The sequence below is a fragment of the Oncorhynchus kisutch genome, linkage group LG28, assembly GCF_002021735.2.
Source record: "Oncorhynchus kisutch isolate 150728-3 linkage group LG28, Okis_V2, whole genome shotgun sequence".
NCBI lineage: Eukaryota > Metazoa > Chordata > Actinopteri > Salmoniformes > Salmonidae > Oncorhynchus > Oncorhynchus kisutch.
The window spans coordinates 19172036-19191453 of record NC_034201.2 but is presented as its reverse complement, the minus strand read 5'-3'; the positions used below and the strand labels follow the sequence as shown (position 1 = coordinate 19191453).

At 43.2% G+C, this 19418-nt stretch overlaps 1 protein-coding gene across 2 annotated transcripts in view; it reads left to right on the top strand.

Annotated features, from left to right (window-relative positions):
* The window catches only part of dscama (Down syndrome cell adhesion molecule a), a 222492-nt gene that overhangs the window by 176049 nt on the left and 27025 nt on the right, over window positions 1–19418 (top strand). For both annotated transcript variants that reach the window (XM_031808380.1, XM_031808379.1), the window contains exon 11: window positions 2106–2285. In XM_031808380.1, coding sequence (XP_031664240.1) covers window positions 2106–2285 — 180 coding nt within the window. The remainder of the gene's footprint in view (window positions 1–2105; window positions 2286–19418) is intronic.

Below are 19418 nucleotides of genomic sequence, written 5' to 3'. Positions count from 1 at the left end.
GCGCATCCGACTATCACCCCTGGTGAGACAAAACTGCGATTCGTCAGTGAAGAGCACTTTTTGCCAGTCCTGTCTAGTCCTGCAGCGGTGGGTTTTTGCCCATAGGCGACGTTGTTGCCGGTGATGTCTGGTGAGAACCTACATGCCCTCAGTCCACACTATCTCAGTCTATTGCGGACAGTCTGGTGGAGGGATTGTGCGTTCCTGGCGTAACTCGGGCAGTTGTTGTTTCCATCCTGTACCTGTCCCGCAGGTGTGATGTTCGGATGTACCGATCCTGTGCAGGTGTTGTTACACGTGGTCTGGCACTGCAAGGACAATCAGCTGTCCTTTCTGTCTCCCTGTAGCGCTGTCTTAGGCGTCTCACATTACGGACATTGCAATTTATTGCCCTGGCCACATCTGCAGTCCTCATGTCTCCTTGCAGCATGCCTAAGGCATGTTCACGCAGAGGAGCAGGGACCCTGGGCATCTTTCTTTTGGTGTTTTTCAGAGTCAGTAGAAAGGCCTCTTTCTACAGTTTTCATAAATGTGACATTAATTGCCTACTGTAAATTGTCTGTAATTTGTTAGTGTCTTAACGACCGTTCCACAGGTGCATGTTCATTAATTGTTTATGGATCAATGAACAAACATGGGAAACAGTGTTTTAACCCTTTACAATGAAGATCTGTGAAGTTATTTGGACGAATGATCTTTGAAAGACAGGGTCCTGAAAAAGGGACCTTTCTTTTTTGTTGTTGCTGAGTTTAGCATTAGTGGAGTTATGTCAGACATGCAGCTAACAAAAATACAGTTCATTACGAAAGTTTTCAAACCCCTTGACGTTTTCCACATTTTTGATACGTTACAGCCTTATTCTAAAATAGATTCAATTGTTTTTTTTCTCTCCTTAATCTACACACAATACCCCGTAATGACAAAGCACAAACAGGTTTTTAGAAATTCTTGCAAATGTATCATAAAAAAATTGGAAATATCATATTTACATAAGAATACCTAGACCCTTTACTCAGAACTTTGTTGAAGCACCTTTGGCAGTGATTTCATCCTCGAGTCGAGTCTTCTTGGGTTTGACGCTACAAGCTTGGCGCAACTGTATTTGGGGAGTTTCTCCCATTCTTCTCTGCAGATCCTCTTAAGCTCTGTCAGTTTAGATGGGGAGCATCGCTGTACAGCTATTTTCAGGTCTCTCCAGAGATATTCGATTGATGAAAGCTAAAATCTATCTGCAATATTAAAGATGATCTACCCCCTAAAAAAAAAGGGTCAATATGTGCCATTCACTCTCGGCACACGTACACAATCCATGTTTCAATTCTTTAACCTGTCTCCTCCCCTTCACTGATTGAAGTGGATTGAACAAGTGACATCAATAAGGGGTCATAGTTTTCACCTGGATTCACCTGGCCACTCTGTCATGGAAAGAGCAGGTGTTCCTAATGTTTTTGTACTCTCAGTTTACAAGGGTGGTGTTTAGTAGAGAGTAAATGTCTTGACATGGAGTGAAATGGTGTGGTACTGCCTGAACCTGTCCAATTAGAACACACATGTTCATTTTCCATTGCAAAACGTTTTGCTACAGTACAGTGTACCCTGCTGAACACATTCCAGCATTATTTAGAAGCTACTTGCTTCTGACCACTATGATGATCTGTATACACACTGGGTTCATGATTGAGGAGAACAGAGTTATTTTGTAACTGTGCATCTTCCATTTCTACTCCTCTGACTATCTTGCTGAATTGCGTAAACACAACATTGTGTGTTCTACGGAAAGCTTTTTTTATTATAGATCATTCGTTTAGCCAACACAGCAAACAGTGTCCACAGCCTTGAGGTTGAATGGTGAAAGTGCAGCACTGTACTGTAAGTCTAAACCAACAGTAAGAGAAAGGAAAGCAACAGCTTCTCACATTACGATAACAGAGTAAAAGGAAATGTACTCTTAATGTTTTTTGATGCAAAACATCCATCCATTATGTAGCAATTTCTCTTAATTTGATCATAAACAATGCAAAGGGTGTTATTAAAACATCTTACACCTCCCCTTCCTCCTCTCCCTCCCTCCATCCACCCCTCCCTTTCTCTCTCTCCGTCCCCAGGTGCAGGGGTTCCCCAGTTCCAGCCTATAGCCCTGAACTCAGGCTTCCGTATCCAGGTGCTGGTCAACGGCTCTCTGCTAATCAAACACGTGCTGGAGGAGGACAGCGGCTACTACTTGTGTAAGGTCAGCAATGACGTGGGAGCTGACGTCAGCAAGTCCATGTACCTCAACGTCAAAAGTAAGTCACTGAAGACCCCCATGTTTCATGGCTTTATACATGGATCTCAGGGTCAAATGGAAGACCCCCTCTTTATCCTGGAATGTCTGTGTTCTCCAATGTCCATTTTTTTAAAGCTCAGTGTTAAAAGTAAGACCTCTCTTCTTGAAAGGATCATGTACTGCAACAGAGAGACCCATGGGGAAGCAGTAGGCTACATGTTGGCCCCCATTAGAGACATTCATTTTGTGAAGTCTATTTGTTGTTGAGTAATGTTACTGTTCTGTGCTGGAGTGAGTGTCTCTGTGTTGGAATAAAGTGTTATAGGTGTCGTGACGTTGGCCTGGGGGGTAGGTTTATGACAGTCATAAATACCTCTTTCCACCTTTCTCCTCTCTCTACCCTACTGAGGTTACATTTGCAAAACCCTTGGTTAACATAGAGATTCTGGGAACATCAGAAGGTGGGGGGAAATTAACTATATTCTGGAAATGTGACCAATTGAACATATGCGGTGGTACTTAATGAATATGATGTCAGTTCGGTTGTCATCTGAGACATTCTCATCAATGATAAGATGACATAAACTCTACAGTGGAAAGTCTACACATCAGAGTTATCGGATTCATATGGAATTGTTGTTCAATTTAAATGTTTGAATATGAAATTATTCGTGATGGGATGAAATGTGATTTTAGCTTCTAAAATGTGAGAATTGGGTTTTCATAAGACAGGGCTCTGCTCAATCAGTGGCCCGCCCCTGTGAAGGGACATGGGCTATAAAACTTTTCAAACACGCCCTCCTCTCCCTTTCCTATATAAGCCCTTGACGACAATATAACCTCCTGTTCCGAGGATGTAGGACGACGGTCCTATGTCAGAATGGTTCAGATAATAACTACAGAACGAAGCCAACATCAGCGTGAGCTTTGGTTGCGAATGGTATGAACTTTGAACTCTTATTCACTACAGAAGTGATACCTCCTAGCCGTTGAGTTAGCAACAGCAGATGCGACGAGGGTTAGGAAGGAACAGACAGAGTATCCCGTCTATCACCCAACGACGTTACTACAACGTATCCAATTGACAACCAGAGACATTCTTCAAAGGACTTGGTTTGGCAACATGGCCTTCCATCTACCACCAACCTACCGAAGCGCAGCTCAGAGTAAATATTTATTGCATTTTCCTTTTCCAAATGGGCGGTAATTTAGAATGCATCAGATACTGTATTTACGATAGCACAGTTTCTCCCTGTGTCCCTCAGTTTTCCCGCTCTTTCACTCAAACCCAGCCCTTTTCCTTTGTGTAACAAGCTGTCATATCTGTTCCGCCCGCTAGGGACGTTTTCCTTTATGACGTAATTTGTAATCAAGTTATGATTTAATTATGTGTATGTGGAATTCTGTGTGATTAGTTAGGTATTTAGTAAATAAATAATTAAACCCAATTTTGTATTGCTGATTCAAATTGTTAGCCAGGGTTCGTGCAGATAACCAAGAATTTACAACTTTCAGATGAGACTGAATTAAGATGACGATTGATATTGACTGCTATTGATGTAAAATATTACTAGGTCTTTAAGAGTTTATTCGGAAGAGCTCTATAAATATTATTTTGTGGTGCCCGACTCTAGTTAATTACATTTACATCATTAGCTCAAACAGGTGATATTAATCCGGCATAGCCAAAGACACAACATAGGGATGTCAAAGATACACATTTCAGCCCTGTATGGATGGACAGCGGTTGTTAGCGGGTCATCTTTCCCTGTATTTACAGTGGGGTGATCCAATAAAGTGCTGCGTGGTGGTGGCGTTAACCTCTCTGAACCACCCATCTCGGATCCGGTATAATTGTCATCAGCAACGCTGAATAGCATAGCGCCACAGTCAAATAATATTACTAGAAAATATTCATATTTATGAAATCACAAGTGCAATATTGCAAAACACAGCATAGCCTTTTGTTAATCCACCTGTCGTCTCAGATTTAGAAATTATGCTTTACAGCGAAAGCAATACAAGCGTTTGTGTAAGTTTATCGATCGCTCGACAAAACTATAAGTACACTTAGCATCAGGTAACTTGGTCTCGAAAATCAGAAAAGCAATCAAATTAATCGTTTACCTTTTGATGAACTTCGGATGTTTTCACTCACGAGACTCCCAGTTAGACAACAAATGTTCCTTTTGTTCCATAAAGATATTTTTTATATCCAAATACCTACGTTAGTTTGGTGCGTTATGCCCAGGAATCCACCGGAAAGAGCGGTCACGACAACGCAGAAAAAAATTCCAAATTATATCCATTATGTCCACAGAAAAATGTCAAACGTTTTTTATAATCAACCCTCAGGGTGTTTTTCAAATATATATTTGATAATATATCAACCGGGACAGTTGGCTTTTCACTAGGCCCGGGAGTAAAAATGACTGCCTTTCTCTTTTGCGCACAACTCACTCTGAGAGCCTCCACCTATCCACTTACGCAATGTGGTCGTTCACGCTCATTCTTCAAAATAAAAGCCTGAAACTATGTCTAAAGGCTGTTGACACCTTAGGGAAGCCATAGAAAAAAGGAATCTGATGGATATCCCTTTAAATGGGCAATAGGGATGCATAACAACAGAGGTTTCAAAAACAGGGGCACTTCCTGATTGGATTTTCCTCAGGTTTTAGCCTGCAATATCAGTTCTGTTTAACTCGCAGACAAAATTTTGACAGTTTTGGAAACTTTAGAGTGTTTTCTATCATAATCTGTCAATTATATGCATATTCTAGCATCTGGTCCTGAGAAATAGGCCGTTTACTTTGGGACTTTATTTCTCCAAACATAAAAATAGTGCCCCCTAGCTTCAAGAGGTTAAATGGCTGAAGGTTAAGTTGACTGAAGTCACTGTGCTCTGTGACAGAGAGGCCACCAGTGTGGTGCCACCACCACCATGGCCCTGTGTCATTCTGCCTGAACACATCCCACAAAAGCATCCATGCAGTGTCGCCGGTCTCCATCGCTCTATTTCTCTCTGAGAAACACAGACGTTTATCCGCTGAGTGGCCATGGACTTAGCTCCCCTCCATTAGGCTCTGAACTCTATAAGCAGGCAGAGGCTGCCATGTGGAAAAGAGGGCTGGGGGAGGGATGGGCTACCAGTCTATCTCTCTCCCTTTTCTTCCCTTCTCTCTCTTCTCCCCCTCCCTAGGCTGCTTTTCTGTATGTCTGGATTCCTCTCCTCCTTTTCCTCCTCCTCCTCCTCTTCTGCTTCCTATTTTGCTCAGTCTTCCCTTTCTGTATTTCTCTCTCTGTCTTTGTGTGTGTAATATTTAACTCTATTTCATTTCTGATGCAATATGATTTCTCCTCCCCTCCCCTCCCCTGTCTGTCTGTATCTATCTCTCCTCCCTCCTTCCCTCCATCTCCCATCATTGTATGTCTCCCAGTCTAACCACTGGGATTTGATTGGTAGTGACATGGTGGGGAGTTGTGCCCATCACCCCCTCTAGAGCCAGTTCCATCCCCCTCACACACACACACACACACACACACACACATGTCCATTGATTTGATGTTTTCAGCCTCGTCAGACATGGTTCCCAATCTTACGTTATCTCTACAATTAGATGTGACATTATTTCTTACGATGCAATGTAGTTATCCAACCTAGATGACATACGCTGTACCATATTCTTGTGCTTCAAGTGAAATGAAAGCAGTTTTATTTGACAACTAATCAAAAGCGGGATCCCTCCAAGCGTTCCTCACTTTTAGTCTGCTGCTCCCACATGCATACCGCATTATACTGTACTATACGTTCTCACTGTAGATTTTCCTAATAGAAACACTGCCCTCTTCAGGTGAAAAAAAGTAAACTGTAGAAAATTGAGGCTAGACTATTGTTTTCATCTTGCCGTTGAAGGATTTCCAATTATGATGTTGACGGTGAATAGACTGTCTAAACTGCATAGATTTTCTGTATGAAAGAGGAACTGTTGATTCTCCTGAATTAACGTTAACATTATAAGCCAAAGTTGTTGGGTAAATCAGGCTCTTAGTGTGTCTTAGAGGTATGTGTTGTTTGTGTGCGTACCAGTCAAAAGTTTGGACACCTACTCATTCAAGGTTTTTATTATTTTTATTATTGTCTACATTGTAGAATAATAGTGAAGACATCAAAACTATGAAATAACACATATGGAATTACGTGGTAATCAAAAAAGTGTTCAACAAATCAAAATATATGTTATATTTGAGATTTTTCAAAGTAGCCACCCTTTGCCTTGATGACAGCAGGGGCAGGGTAGCCTAGTGGTTAGAGTGTTGGACTAGTAACCGGAAGGTTGCAAGTTCAAACCCCTGAGCTGACAAGGTACAAATCTGTCGTTCTGCCCCTGAACAGGCAGTTAACCCACTGTTCCTAGGCCATCACTGAAAATTATAATTTGTTCTTAACTGACTTGCCTAGTAAAATAAAGGTAAAATACATTTTAAAAAATTCCTGCAGTCCGACTCATCCTAAATCATCTCAGTTGGGTTGAGGTTGTGTGATTGTGGAGGCCAGGTCATCTGATGCAGCACTCCATCACACTCCTTCTTGGTCAAATAGCCCTTACATCTCAAATATAAAATATAGTTAGATTTTTGTAACACCTTTATGTTACTAAATGATTTCATGTATTATTTCATAGTTTTGAAGTGTTCACTATTATTCTACAGTGTAGAAAAAAGTTTTAAAAAAGAAAAACCCTGCAATGGGTAGGTGTGCCCAAAATGTTGACTGGTTCTGTATGTGTGCACGGTTTGTGTACATGTGTGTCCTTGTGCGTGTGTGTATCTGTACGCGCGTGCACTTGCGATGTCCCGCTGCTCCCCTATGGCTGGGCTGGGTGCTCATTTGATCCCAGTCACACGGTGTGGGGGCTCATATCCTTGTAGCTGTTATCTGGCCAGAGCAGAGGCCGCCCTGCAGAGTGTCTGTCTGTCTGTCTGCCACAGCTAAATACTGCTCCCTCATGACTACTGTCTGTATTTGTATTTATTAGGGATCCCCATCAGCTGAGCTACTCTTACTGGGGTCCAAACACATTAAGGCACTTACGTTATATATAAAACAAAAGATAAAACAGTACATCATATAATGTTATTACACAACTACATGTCTAGAATACAAATTATAAACTGGGTGTTTCGAGCCCTGAATGCTGATTGCCTGAAAGCCGTGGTATATCCGACCATATACCATGGGTATTACAAAACATTTATTTTTACTGCAATTATGTTGGTAACCAGTTTATGATAGCAAAAGGCACCTCAGGGGTTTTGTGATATATGGCCAATATACCATGACTAAGGGCTGTGTCCAGGCACTCCGCATTGCATCGTGCATAAGAACAGCCCTTAGCCGTGGTATATTGGCCATAAACCACACACCACCAGGCCTTATTGCTTAAATGTATAATGCCACCATACAACAATATTACAATGTGCATGTTTGTAGAGTGCATGTGCTAACTCTTGTGTGTGAATGCGTTTGTCTGTACCATTGTGAGTATCTGTTCACAGTTCCCGCTGTTCCATAAGGTATATTTTTACCTGTTTTTTTTCATCTGATTCTACTGCTTGCATCAGTTACATGATGTGGAATAGAGTTACATGTAGCCATGACTCTATGTAGTACTGTGCGCCTCCCATGGTCTGTTCTGGACTTGGGGACTGTGAAGAGACCTCTGGTGTCATGTCTTGTGGGGTATGCATGGGTGTCCGAGCTGTGTGCTAGTAAGTTAAACAGACAGCTTGGTACATTCAGCTTGTCAACACTTCTTACAAAAACAAGTAGTGATGAAGTCAATCTCTCTTCCACTTTGAGCCATTAGAGATTGACATGCATATCATGGTCATCTCTGTATACCCGTCGCAAGACCCACTGGTTGATGCTTATTTATAAAACCCTCTGAGGCCTCACTCCCCCCTATCTGAGATATCTACTGCAGCCCTGATTCTCCACATACAACACCCATTCTGCCAGTCACATTCTGTTAATGGTCCCCAAAGCACACACAACCCTGGGTCTCTTGTCTTTTCAGTTCGCTGCAGCTAGCGACTGGAACGAGCTGCAACAAACACTCAAACTGGACAGTTATCTCAATCTCTTAATTCAAAGACTCAATCATGGACACTATTACTGACAGTTGTGGCTGCTTTGTGTGATGTATTGTTATCTCTACCTTCTTTCCCTTTGTGCTGTTGTCTGTGCCCAATAATGTTTGTACCCTGTGCTTCTGCCATGTTGTGTTGTCATGTGTTGCTCCCATGCTATGTTGTTGTCTTAGGACTCTCTTTATGTAGTGTTGTCTCTCTTGTCGTGATGTGTGTTTTGTCCAATATTTTTATTTAATTGATTTAAAATGTTTAATCCCAGCCCCCATCCCTGCAGGAGGGCTTTTGTCTTTTGGTAGGCCGTCATTGTAAATAAGAATTTGTTCTTAACTGACTTGCCTAGTTAAATAAAGGTTCTATAAAAATATCATTAATGTTAGCTCCCTGTGTACTTTTAAGGGCCAGCCATGCTGCCATGTTCTGAGCCAATTGTAATTTTCCTAAATCCCTCTTTATGGTACATGACCACACCACTAGGGCAGAAGGGGCCGGAACCTCTGGATCCAGGGCAGCAAAGCCGTTTCTGGTCTGTGTCCGGTCCGGACTTAACATCTCCAAGGAGGCCCTCTTAGCCAGAGGACGTTTTTTTCAACTTCCACGGCGAGTGACATACAGTATCTCCATGATACAGGATGAGTGACATATTTCCATGGCTGGTTGGTTGGGTCGAGAACAGGAACATCCCCCATCATCCAGGAGCATCCTGCTAGCTCCATTCTTCAGGGAAGGGGGAGGCCCCTCCGGGCAGGGATCCATGCACAGTAAATCAAATCAAATCAAATGTATTTATATAGCCCTTCGTACATCAGCTGATATCTCAAAGTGCTGTACAGAAACCCAGCCTAAAACCCCAAACAGCAAGCAATGCAGGTGTAGAAGCACGTAGAAGTACCGACCAGCTGGCTGTAGAGAGCCGACACAGGGGCGACACTTCCACCAGACCAGAACAGCGTCCTGCTACTGGGGTAGAAGAAAAATAATAAGTAGACAGGCGTGGATTCCCAAGTAGCTTGTGTAGGTTCGCTACTTGCTTTCTAAGAGAAGCCACCTCGACCCTGTATTCCTCTGCAAGCAAACAGTTGCTGCGTTGAAAGTCAGGGCGGTCCACATTGTTCCGGAATAAAGCAAAATAAACACAGCTCCTGCAGCGTTGAAAATGTTCCATAGCAACCTCCATTTGAGACTGCCGAGCCAGTCTCTCTGACTCAGTCAGTCATAATACTCTCACACACTTACTCAAACACACACACACAATACATATACCAGGACACGTTCACTTACAAACACACACACAATACATGTACCAGGACACGTACACTTACAAACACACACACAATACATATACCAGGACACGTACACTTACAAACACACACACAATACATATACCAGGACACGTACACTTACAAACACACACACAATACATGTACCAGGAGACGTACACTTACAAACACACACACAATACATGTACCAGGACACGTACACTTACAAACACACACACAATACATATACCAGGACACGTTCACTTACAAACACACACACAATACATGTACCAGGACACGTACACTTACAAACACACACACAATACATATACCAGGACACGTACACTTACCGACACACACAATACATATACCAGGACACATACACTTACCAACACACAGACACACAATACATATACCAGGACACGTACACTTACCAACACACACACACACACACAGACACACACAATACATATACCAGGACACGTACACTTACCAGCACACACAATACATATACCAGGACACATACACTTACAAACACACACACAATACATATACCAGGACACATACACTTACAAACACACACACAATACATATACCAGGACACGTACACTTACCAACACACACAATACATATACCAGGACACATACACTTACAAACACACACACAATACATATACCAGGACACGTACACTTACCAACACACACACACACACAGACATACACAATACATATACCAGGACACACACTTACAAACACAGAACACACACACACTCATATGGATGCACACCCTGATAAACACAATTATATGTACTTACAGTAGCTAAAACCTTATGTCTAGACACACACAGCAGAGTACCCACAGCAGTGGCCGATTTTCATCCCCGTGTAAATTGTTTGTACATAGGCTGCTTCGAGTGTTTTCTTTGTACACACACACACACACATACACACACACCCTGTTATTAATGTCCCTCTTTAGTGTTTGTGTGTCTGTTTGTGAGCCTGTGTGTCAGTGTTCTTCCTCAGCTGAGCTCAGCTCCCGGAGTGTCAGGTTCAGGTTGTTGTTTTGATCGTTGTGCGGGTGGTTGTGTGGTCAGGGTGTTGGTTGTGTCTGGCCCTCCTGCTCTCTGGAACCTGAGCCTCCCTGGGTGCCTTGTTCCTTGGTCTCCTGTGGATCAGTGCATTTGTGCCAGACGAGACCCTCATTAACCCACTGAACCTGTCCTCTTCTGAGCAGGTGTAATGTTACATACTGTACACACACCAGACTGTGCCCTCCTCTTCATAGACAGTAAACATGTAGCATGCAGTACACTCTGCACTGTGCTGGTGTGTGTTGTTTATCCAGGCTATACGACACCACTGCTGCTGGAGAAGCTGCTGCCACTTAAGTGGCTTAGGAGACTATTACAGCAACACTGGATCTGACTGGCTGTAAAGTGGTCAGGTGATATACAGTACTGGATGAGCTCTTGGCTGGGTTACCCCGCTCACAAGTTTACCTGGTTGTATTTCTGGAAAAGACACTAATAGGCACACACATGCATGTACACACACACACACACACACACACACACACACACACACACACACACACACACACACACACACACACACACACACACACACACACACACACACACACACACAGGCCATTACTGAAGAATCATGGCCATTACTGAAGAATCATGACCCTCGCAGGCTGCTACTGTAATTCAGTGGTTTCGACAGATTCCATTCGGCCAGGCTATTGTGGCGGACCCACAGGGAAATGAATTGCAGCTATTGTGATGTCGTAGTGAAACACTTTTATTGTGATTAGTGTCTGTGCATAGGCTAATGCCTAACCATAACACAGCATGCATCCTCGTATATGAACGATGTCACAGACACCCACAGTCAGCAGAAATTGCTTGTGTCGCAATAGCAGTATTTTCACAGCTCTGTGTGTGTGCGCGTGTGTGTGAGAGTGTGTGTGTGTGTGAGAGTGTGTGTGTGTGTGAGAGAGTGCGAGAGTGTGAGAGTGTGTGTGAGTGCGAGAGTGCGTGCTCACATTATTCACTCTTTATTCATGATAGATTCACAATATTTGGCATATTGCCTAGACACCTTAATACTTAAGTCTACCTTACTTAAAACTATCCATGTCTTTATTTATATTTTGTGCAGGTGAGGGCAACAACAGGATTTGAACCCATTCCCATTTCTAAATGACTAGTCTCCTCTACCGTATATCTACCTCCACTGATGCAATTGACTGGATGCATCACTAATCCAGAGTAGGTTTATTCTATTAGTGGGTCAACAGCCACTCAATGTTTATCAGTGCCAATTAGGATCAATTAAGAGCATCACATCTCGTAACGCACCGAGACACAATGATGAGAGCACGCACATAATGAGACTTAACTTTAGAAAAATAGCGTTGTCGCCTGGTCGCCAACCTCCCAATCACCCAATCAGACCGTTTCCCTCAGACTGAAGTAAGAATTATTTTCTTTCACTCTCGCTTTCTCTCGCTCATTCCTTCCCTTGTTTCAGCCCTCCAACTACCCACACAAAGCAGCCTGTCTGCAGCCATATACTCAGCATCATGCTCAATGTCCAACCCAATTGTGCAGCTAAGGGAATTATTTTGGTGCAGTGAGTGGAGCTAGCACCCAGTGAACCAGTCAAATCTGTGCCATCACCGCCCTTCCCCCTACCTATCCACTCTACACACATACACACACACACACACACAATGCCCCAGGGGCAGCGGGCTCCTGTTGGGAGTGATCTTGTCTTGTTCTCGTCTCACACCCATGGCCCAGTCATCCAACCAGGGCACCCTGTGGCCTACATTCCACAGCCAGACACTCACTCTGGTGGGGTAAACGGAGCCGGATGCCTGCGGCTATCTATTCGACCTGGAATCTACAGTCATAAGTTAATGTTACTGTTAGATGTCCATGCTGGGTAGATATGGATATGATTAAATGTACTGCATGTGGATGATGGTACAATGGTGTCATAAAAAAACTAAAAAGACAGTAGGAGACGGGAAGTTTTGTCTGTTTTAACTGACTGAATAAGATGGTGGACATGTAGGCCTACTGACAGTTGTGGCTGCTTCGCGTGATGTATTGTTGTCTCTACCTTCTTGCCCTTTGTGATGTTGTCTGTGCCCGATAATGTTTGTACCATGTTTTGTTCTGCTACCATGTTGTGCTGCTACCATGTTGTTGGCATGTTGTCGCTACCATGCTGTGTTTCCATGTGTTGCTGCCTTGCTATGTTGTTGTCTTTAGGTCTCTCTTTATGTAGTGTTGTGGTGTCTTACTTGTCGTGATGTGTGTTTTGTCCTATATTTGTTTTTGATTTTAAATTTTTTATCCCAGATCCGGTCCCCACAGGAGGCCTTTTGGAAGCCGTCATTGTAAATAAGAATTTGCTCTTTAACTGACTTGCCTAGTTAAATAAAGGTTAAATAATTAAAAATAAATAAAAAGGTTGGTAGGAGACTGGAAGTTTTGTTGTCTGTTTCAACTGACTGCATAAGATGGTGGACATGTAGGCCTGCTGTATATTTCACATCTGGCATAAGTATGGTAGATTTAGAGTCAGGTCCATAATTATTGTCACCCTTGATAATGATAAGAAAAAAAGACAATCAAATAAATAATAATACAAATACTGTGCTTATATTATTTCATACTAATACAATTTCTCAGAGAGAGATTTTGCTTAACAAGTGACAAAAAAAGATAGAGGTCAAAATTACTAGCCAAAAACAGGGTTACCTCTACCAAGAGGTTGACACTTGGCCACAAGTAGATATTCCAGCAAGACAATAACCCCAAGCACTAATCAAATTCCACAAAGAAATGGTAAATTAACCACAAAATCAAAAAAATGTAATGGCCATCTCAGTCTCCAGACTTGAACCACATTGAAAACATGTGGTTTGAATGGAAGAAGGCAGTCCATAAGAGCAGACAAAGGATATCAGTGATCTGGAAAGATTCTGTATGGAGGAATAGTCTAAGATACTGTAGCTCCCAACGTTTTTTCCAATCTCATAAAACATTTGAGAAAAAGTCTCAGTGTCGTTATCCTTGCAAAGGGAGAGTGCTGGAGTATTGAAAACAAGCTAATACTTTTGACTCCTATCTTTATTTAGATGTTTTTTATGAAATTGATAATAACAAATAAAAAAATTGACTTTATCTGAGCCCTTTTTTTAGCATACAATATAGCTCAATATTTGTATTATTTTGTTTATACTGTCTTTTTTTTGCTCATCTTTATCAAGGGTGCCAATATTTATATAATTTGCCAATGTATATAAGCCTGGCTGGTAAGACAACCTGAAGCAATATTATTCATGTCTTTGTCTGGAATCATGTAGTAACCAAAAAAGTGTTAAACAAATCAAAATATATTTTATATTTTAGGCTCTTCAAAGTAGCCAATCTAAGCCTTTGTAATGAACATGATGGGAGACATAGAGCTGGTTTCAAGCGCAGGGCGCAGCAGGTGTTTCTTTGTAAAGGACCACAGGAGGAGGCAGGTAGCTGGGTCCAAGGGCAGGCAGAAGGTCATACACAGGGGGTCCAGAAAGGCAACAGTACAGGCAGAAAAATAATGTCGTCCGGGAGATCAGGCAATAGGTTGATAACAGGAAATCCGATAGTACAGGCAGGGAATAGGCAAAAGGCATCGTTAGTGAGGCATGCAAAAACTATGATACACGGGAGGATTAAATTACGGGAAAAACAGCTTTGAATATACAGTCATTAAAACTCGTTTTTCAACAACTCCACAAATGTCTTTGTAACAAACTATAGTTTTGGCAAGTCGGTTAGGACATCTAATTTGTGCATGACACTAGTAATTTTTCCAACAATTGTTTACAGACAGATTATTTAACTTATAATTCACTGTATCACAATTCCAGTGGGTCAGAAGTTTACATACACTAAGTTTTTTAAATGTATTTTTAAATTGTTACTAATTACTGTCTTGTCTCATCGCTGCAACTCCCGTACGGGCTCGGGAGAGGCGAAGGTCGAGAGCCATGCGTCCTCCGAAACACAACCCAACCAAGCCGCACTGCTTAACACAGCGCGCATCCAACTTGGGAAGCCAGCCGCACCAATTTGTCGGAGGAAACACTGTACACCTAGCGACCTGGTCAGCGACTCCCGCCACAGGAGTCGCTAGTGCGCGATGAGACAAGACCTGCTGGCCTAACCCGGATGCTGGGCCAATTGTGCACCGCCCCATGGGGCCTCCCGGTCGCGGCCGGCTGCGACAGAGCCTGGGCTCGAACCGAGAGTCTCTGGTGGCACAGCTAGCACTGCAGACCACGGCGTCACCCGGGAGGCCCCTACATACACTAAGTTGACTGTGCCTTTAACCTCTTTGGGCTAGGGGGCAGTATTCGGAAGTTCGGATGACTTACATGCCCAAAGTAAACTGGATATGGATATGCATATAATTGGTAGCATTGGATAGAAACCCTCTGAAGTTTCTTAAACTGTTCAAATAATGTCTGTGAGTATAACAGAACTGATATGGCAGGTGAAAACCCGAGGAGAATCCATCCAGAATTTCTTTTTTTTAGGTCAGAGGCCATTTCAATGCCAGCCTATGGGATATTCAAAAGAATTCCTCCCAGATTGCAGTTCCTATGGCTTCCACTAGATATCAACAGTCTTTAGAAAGGGTTTTGGGCTTGTTTTTTGAAAAATTAGCAAGTAGTTGTAGTTTTTCAAGGTGTCCCTCAGGAGGACTCTAATCTTGTGGTGCGCGTGAATGAGGGCACGCACTTCGTCATCTATCTCCGGTATTGAACATACTACTACATTCCGTCTTAAATTGTATTGTTTATTTACATATCAGGGTACTTCAGGATTGATTAGAAATGTTGTTTGACTTGTTTGGACGAAGTTTACCGGTAGCTTTTGGGATTCCTTTGTCTGCATGTTGAACGAGTGGATTACTGAATCAAACGCACCAATTAAATATTTTTTTGTGATATAAAGGACTTTAGCGAACAAAACGACCATTTGTTGTGTAGCTGGGACCCTTGGGATTGCAACCAGAGGAAGATCTTCAAAGGTAAGTCATTTATTTTATCGCTATTTCTGATTTTTGTGATGCCTCTGCTGGTTTGAAAAATGTTTTTAATGCTGGTGTATGCGCGCGCTGTTCTCAGATAATCACATGGTATGCTTTCGCCGTAAAGCCTTTTTGAAATCTGACAACGTGTTTGGTTAAGCTTTTAAACGATGTAAGACACTTGTATTTTCATGTTTAATATTTAAAAAATTGTAGTTTGAATTTCGCGCTCTGCAATTTCATCGGATGTTGTCTTGGTGGGACGCTAGTCCAAACAGCTTGGAAAATTCCAGAAAATGATGTCATCGCTTTAGAAGCTTCTGATAGGCTAATTGACACCATTTGAGTCAATTGGAGGTGTACTTGTGGATGTCTTCCAAGGCCTACCTTCAAACCTCTTTGCTTGACATCATGGGAAAATCAAAAGAAATCAGCCAAGACCTCAGAAAAATAATTGTAGACCTCCACAAATCTGGTTCATCCTTGGGAGCAATTTCCAAATGCCTGAAGGTACCATGTTCATCTGTACAAACAATAGTACACAAGTAGAAACACCATGGGACCACGCAGCCATCATACGGCTCAGGAAAGAGACGCACGCTTTCTGTCTCCTAGAGATGAACGTACTTTGGTGCGAAAAGTGCAAATCAATCCCAGAACAACAGCAAAGGACCTTGTGAAGATGCTGGGGGAAACAGGTACAAAAGTATCTATATCCACAGTAAAACGAGTCCTATATCGACATAACCTGAAAGGCCGCTCAGCAAGGAAGAAGCCACTGCTCCAAAACTGGCATAAAAAAGCCAGACTAGTTTGCAACTGCACATGGGGACAAAGATGGAACTTTTTGGAGAAATGTCCTCTGGTTTGATGAAACAAAAATAGAACTGTTTGGCCATAATGACCATTGTTATGTTTGGAGGAAAAAGGGGGAGGCTTGCAAGCTGAAGAACACCATCCCAACCGTGAAGCATGGGGGTGGCAGCATAATGTTGTGGGGGTGTTTTCTGCAGGAGGGACTGGTACACTTCAAAAACTAGATGCCTTCATGAGGAAAGAAAATTACGTGGATATATTTTAGCAACATCTCAATACATCAGTCAGGAAGTTAAAGCTTGGTCGAAAATGGGTCTTCCAAATGGACAATGACCCCTAGCATACTTCCAAAGTTGTGGCAAAATGGCTTAAGGACAACAAAGTCAAGGTATTGGTGTGGCCATCACAAAGCCCTGACCTCAATCCTATAGAATATTTGTGGGCAGAACTGAACAAGCGTGTGCGAGCAAGGAGGCCTAGAAACCTGACTCAGTTACACCAGCACTGTCAGGAGGAATGGGCCAAAATTCACCCAATTTATTGTGGGAAGCTTGTGGAAGGCTACCTGAAACGTTTGATCCAAGTTAAACAACTGAAAGGCAATGCTACCAAATACTAATTGAGTGTATATTGAAGGCCTAGGAAGCTGAGCAAGGGTCCTCCCCCAGGGACGTGGAGCTAGACGCTCAGGACGGTTATGGTGGAAAGCCAGGATCATGGCTGGTTCGAGGATATCCAGGACCTTTCTTCGGGTCCGTACCCCTCCCAATCCACCAGGTAGTGGATGCGACCTCCCAGGCGCTTGGAATCAAGGAGGGCCTGGACGGAATAAGCCGGTGCACCGCCGACATCAAGCAGAGGGGGTGTGCCAAGGTGCACTATTGGAGGATGGAGAGGGCTGTACCTCACAGGCTTGAGAAGGGACACATGGAAGGGTGAGGAGATCCGGTAACGGCGGGGCAACTGGAGATGGTAGGTGACAGGATTGATGCTGCATGTTATTTTGAAGGGACAAATGAACCGGGGTCTGAACTTTTTGCAGGGGTCACGAAGCCAGATGTCCCGGGTTGAGAGCCACACATGTTGCCCAGGGTGGAAGAGTGGAGTAGGTTGGCAACGCCGGTTAGCGAACTGTTTCTGGGAGAGGGAGGCTTGATCTATGTGCCGATGTGCGGTCTCCCAAACCTGCTCACTCCGTCGAAACCACTCATCGACGGCAGGCACAGTTCCGGGCTCTGTCTCCCATGGGAACTTGGGGGGTTGGTATCTGAGGACACACTGAAAAGGAGTGAGATGGAGTGAGGAATGCACCAGGGAGTTCTGTGCATATTCGTCCCAGGCTAGATAGCAACCTCACTCGTGTGGTTGGTGGGTGCAGTGTTGGCGAAGGCACTTCCATATTTCTTGATTCAGGCATTCCGTTGTTGTTTTTTTAGTTTTATTTTACCTTTATTTAACCAGGTAGGCAAGTTGAGAACAAGTTCTCATTTACAATTGCGACCTGGCCAAGATAAAGCAAAGCAGGTCGACAGATACAACGACACAGAGTTACACATGGAGTAAAACAAACATACAGTCAATAATACAGTATAAACAAGTCTATATACAATGTGAGCAAATGAGGTGAGAAGGGAGGTAAAGGCAAAAAAGGCCATGGTGGCAAAGTAAATACAATATAGCAAGTAAAACACTGGAATGGTAGTTTTGCAATGGAAGAATGTGCAAAGTAGAAATAATGGGGTGCAAAGGAGCAAAATAAATAAATTAATTAAATACAGTTGGGAAAGAGGTAGTTGTTTGTGCTAAATTATAGGTGGGCTATGTACAGGTGCAGTAATCTGTGAGCTGCTCTGACAGTTGGTGCTTAAAGCTAGTGAGGGAGATAAGTGTTTGAGGATGGTATCCGGAGGATAGGCTGATGGAGACCCCCTTACTACATGATTCCATATGTGTTACAATGTCGAAAATAATAAAAAAAGAAAAACCCTTGAATGAGTAGGTTTGTCCAAACTTTTGACTGGTACTGTATATTCCTGTTTTTATTTTGGGTCTGCATTGCGACATTCTGGGCTGGGATAATGTAATCACGGTCCTGTAGAAAATCAATGGCTGCTCCATGTTCTATTCCTGGATACTATAAATGGCCTCCTTTGAGGACAGGGATGGAGGGAAAGAGGGAGAGGGAGATATAGATTGTCCGATGCTAGTTGGCATGGTAACCTGGTCAGGTGAAAGGGAGCCTGGGAGGGGGAGCTGCAGCTTTTGTCTTGCGGGAGCAGAACATCCCAGAATTCCCTGCAGGCAGTTAGTGAGGCAGGCTGACATGCATCATGTTTGTTGCCCTTTGGGCTTCAGGCTTAGAAACGGGGCTCTCCTAACCTCTACTCTGTCAGCTAGAGATACACATATCAGTCAGTACTGCTAATTAAACCGTGTGCATGTGTGTTTATGTAGTGCACTGTGTGAGAAAAAAAAAATGAGTGGCTGTCCAATGTTTGAGTCTCCCAGTGGAGGAGTCACCTCGCCCCCCTGCCCCCAGAGCCATGTTCCTCTACCCATAATTCTGCCGGATATTTAAAAAATACATCAACACAGCAATTACAGGCCCATGAAACAGCCTGGCACCGTGGCATGTGCCTCGGGGCAGACATACACAGCTGTGCTACTCTCTCACTCGCACACTGATTACATTGGTCCTGTCTGTGTGATCTCCCGCTGAGTGATGGCCACCTCACCTCATGTAGTCCTTCTGTACAATAGGCGTTTCATTGACTACGCATCAACACTGCCGTGTCCCATTGGAGGGCTCTAGCTAGGCTAGTT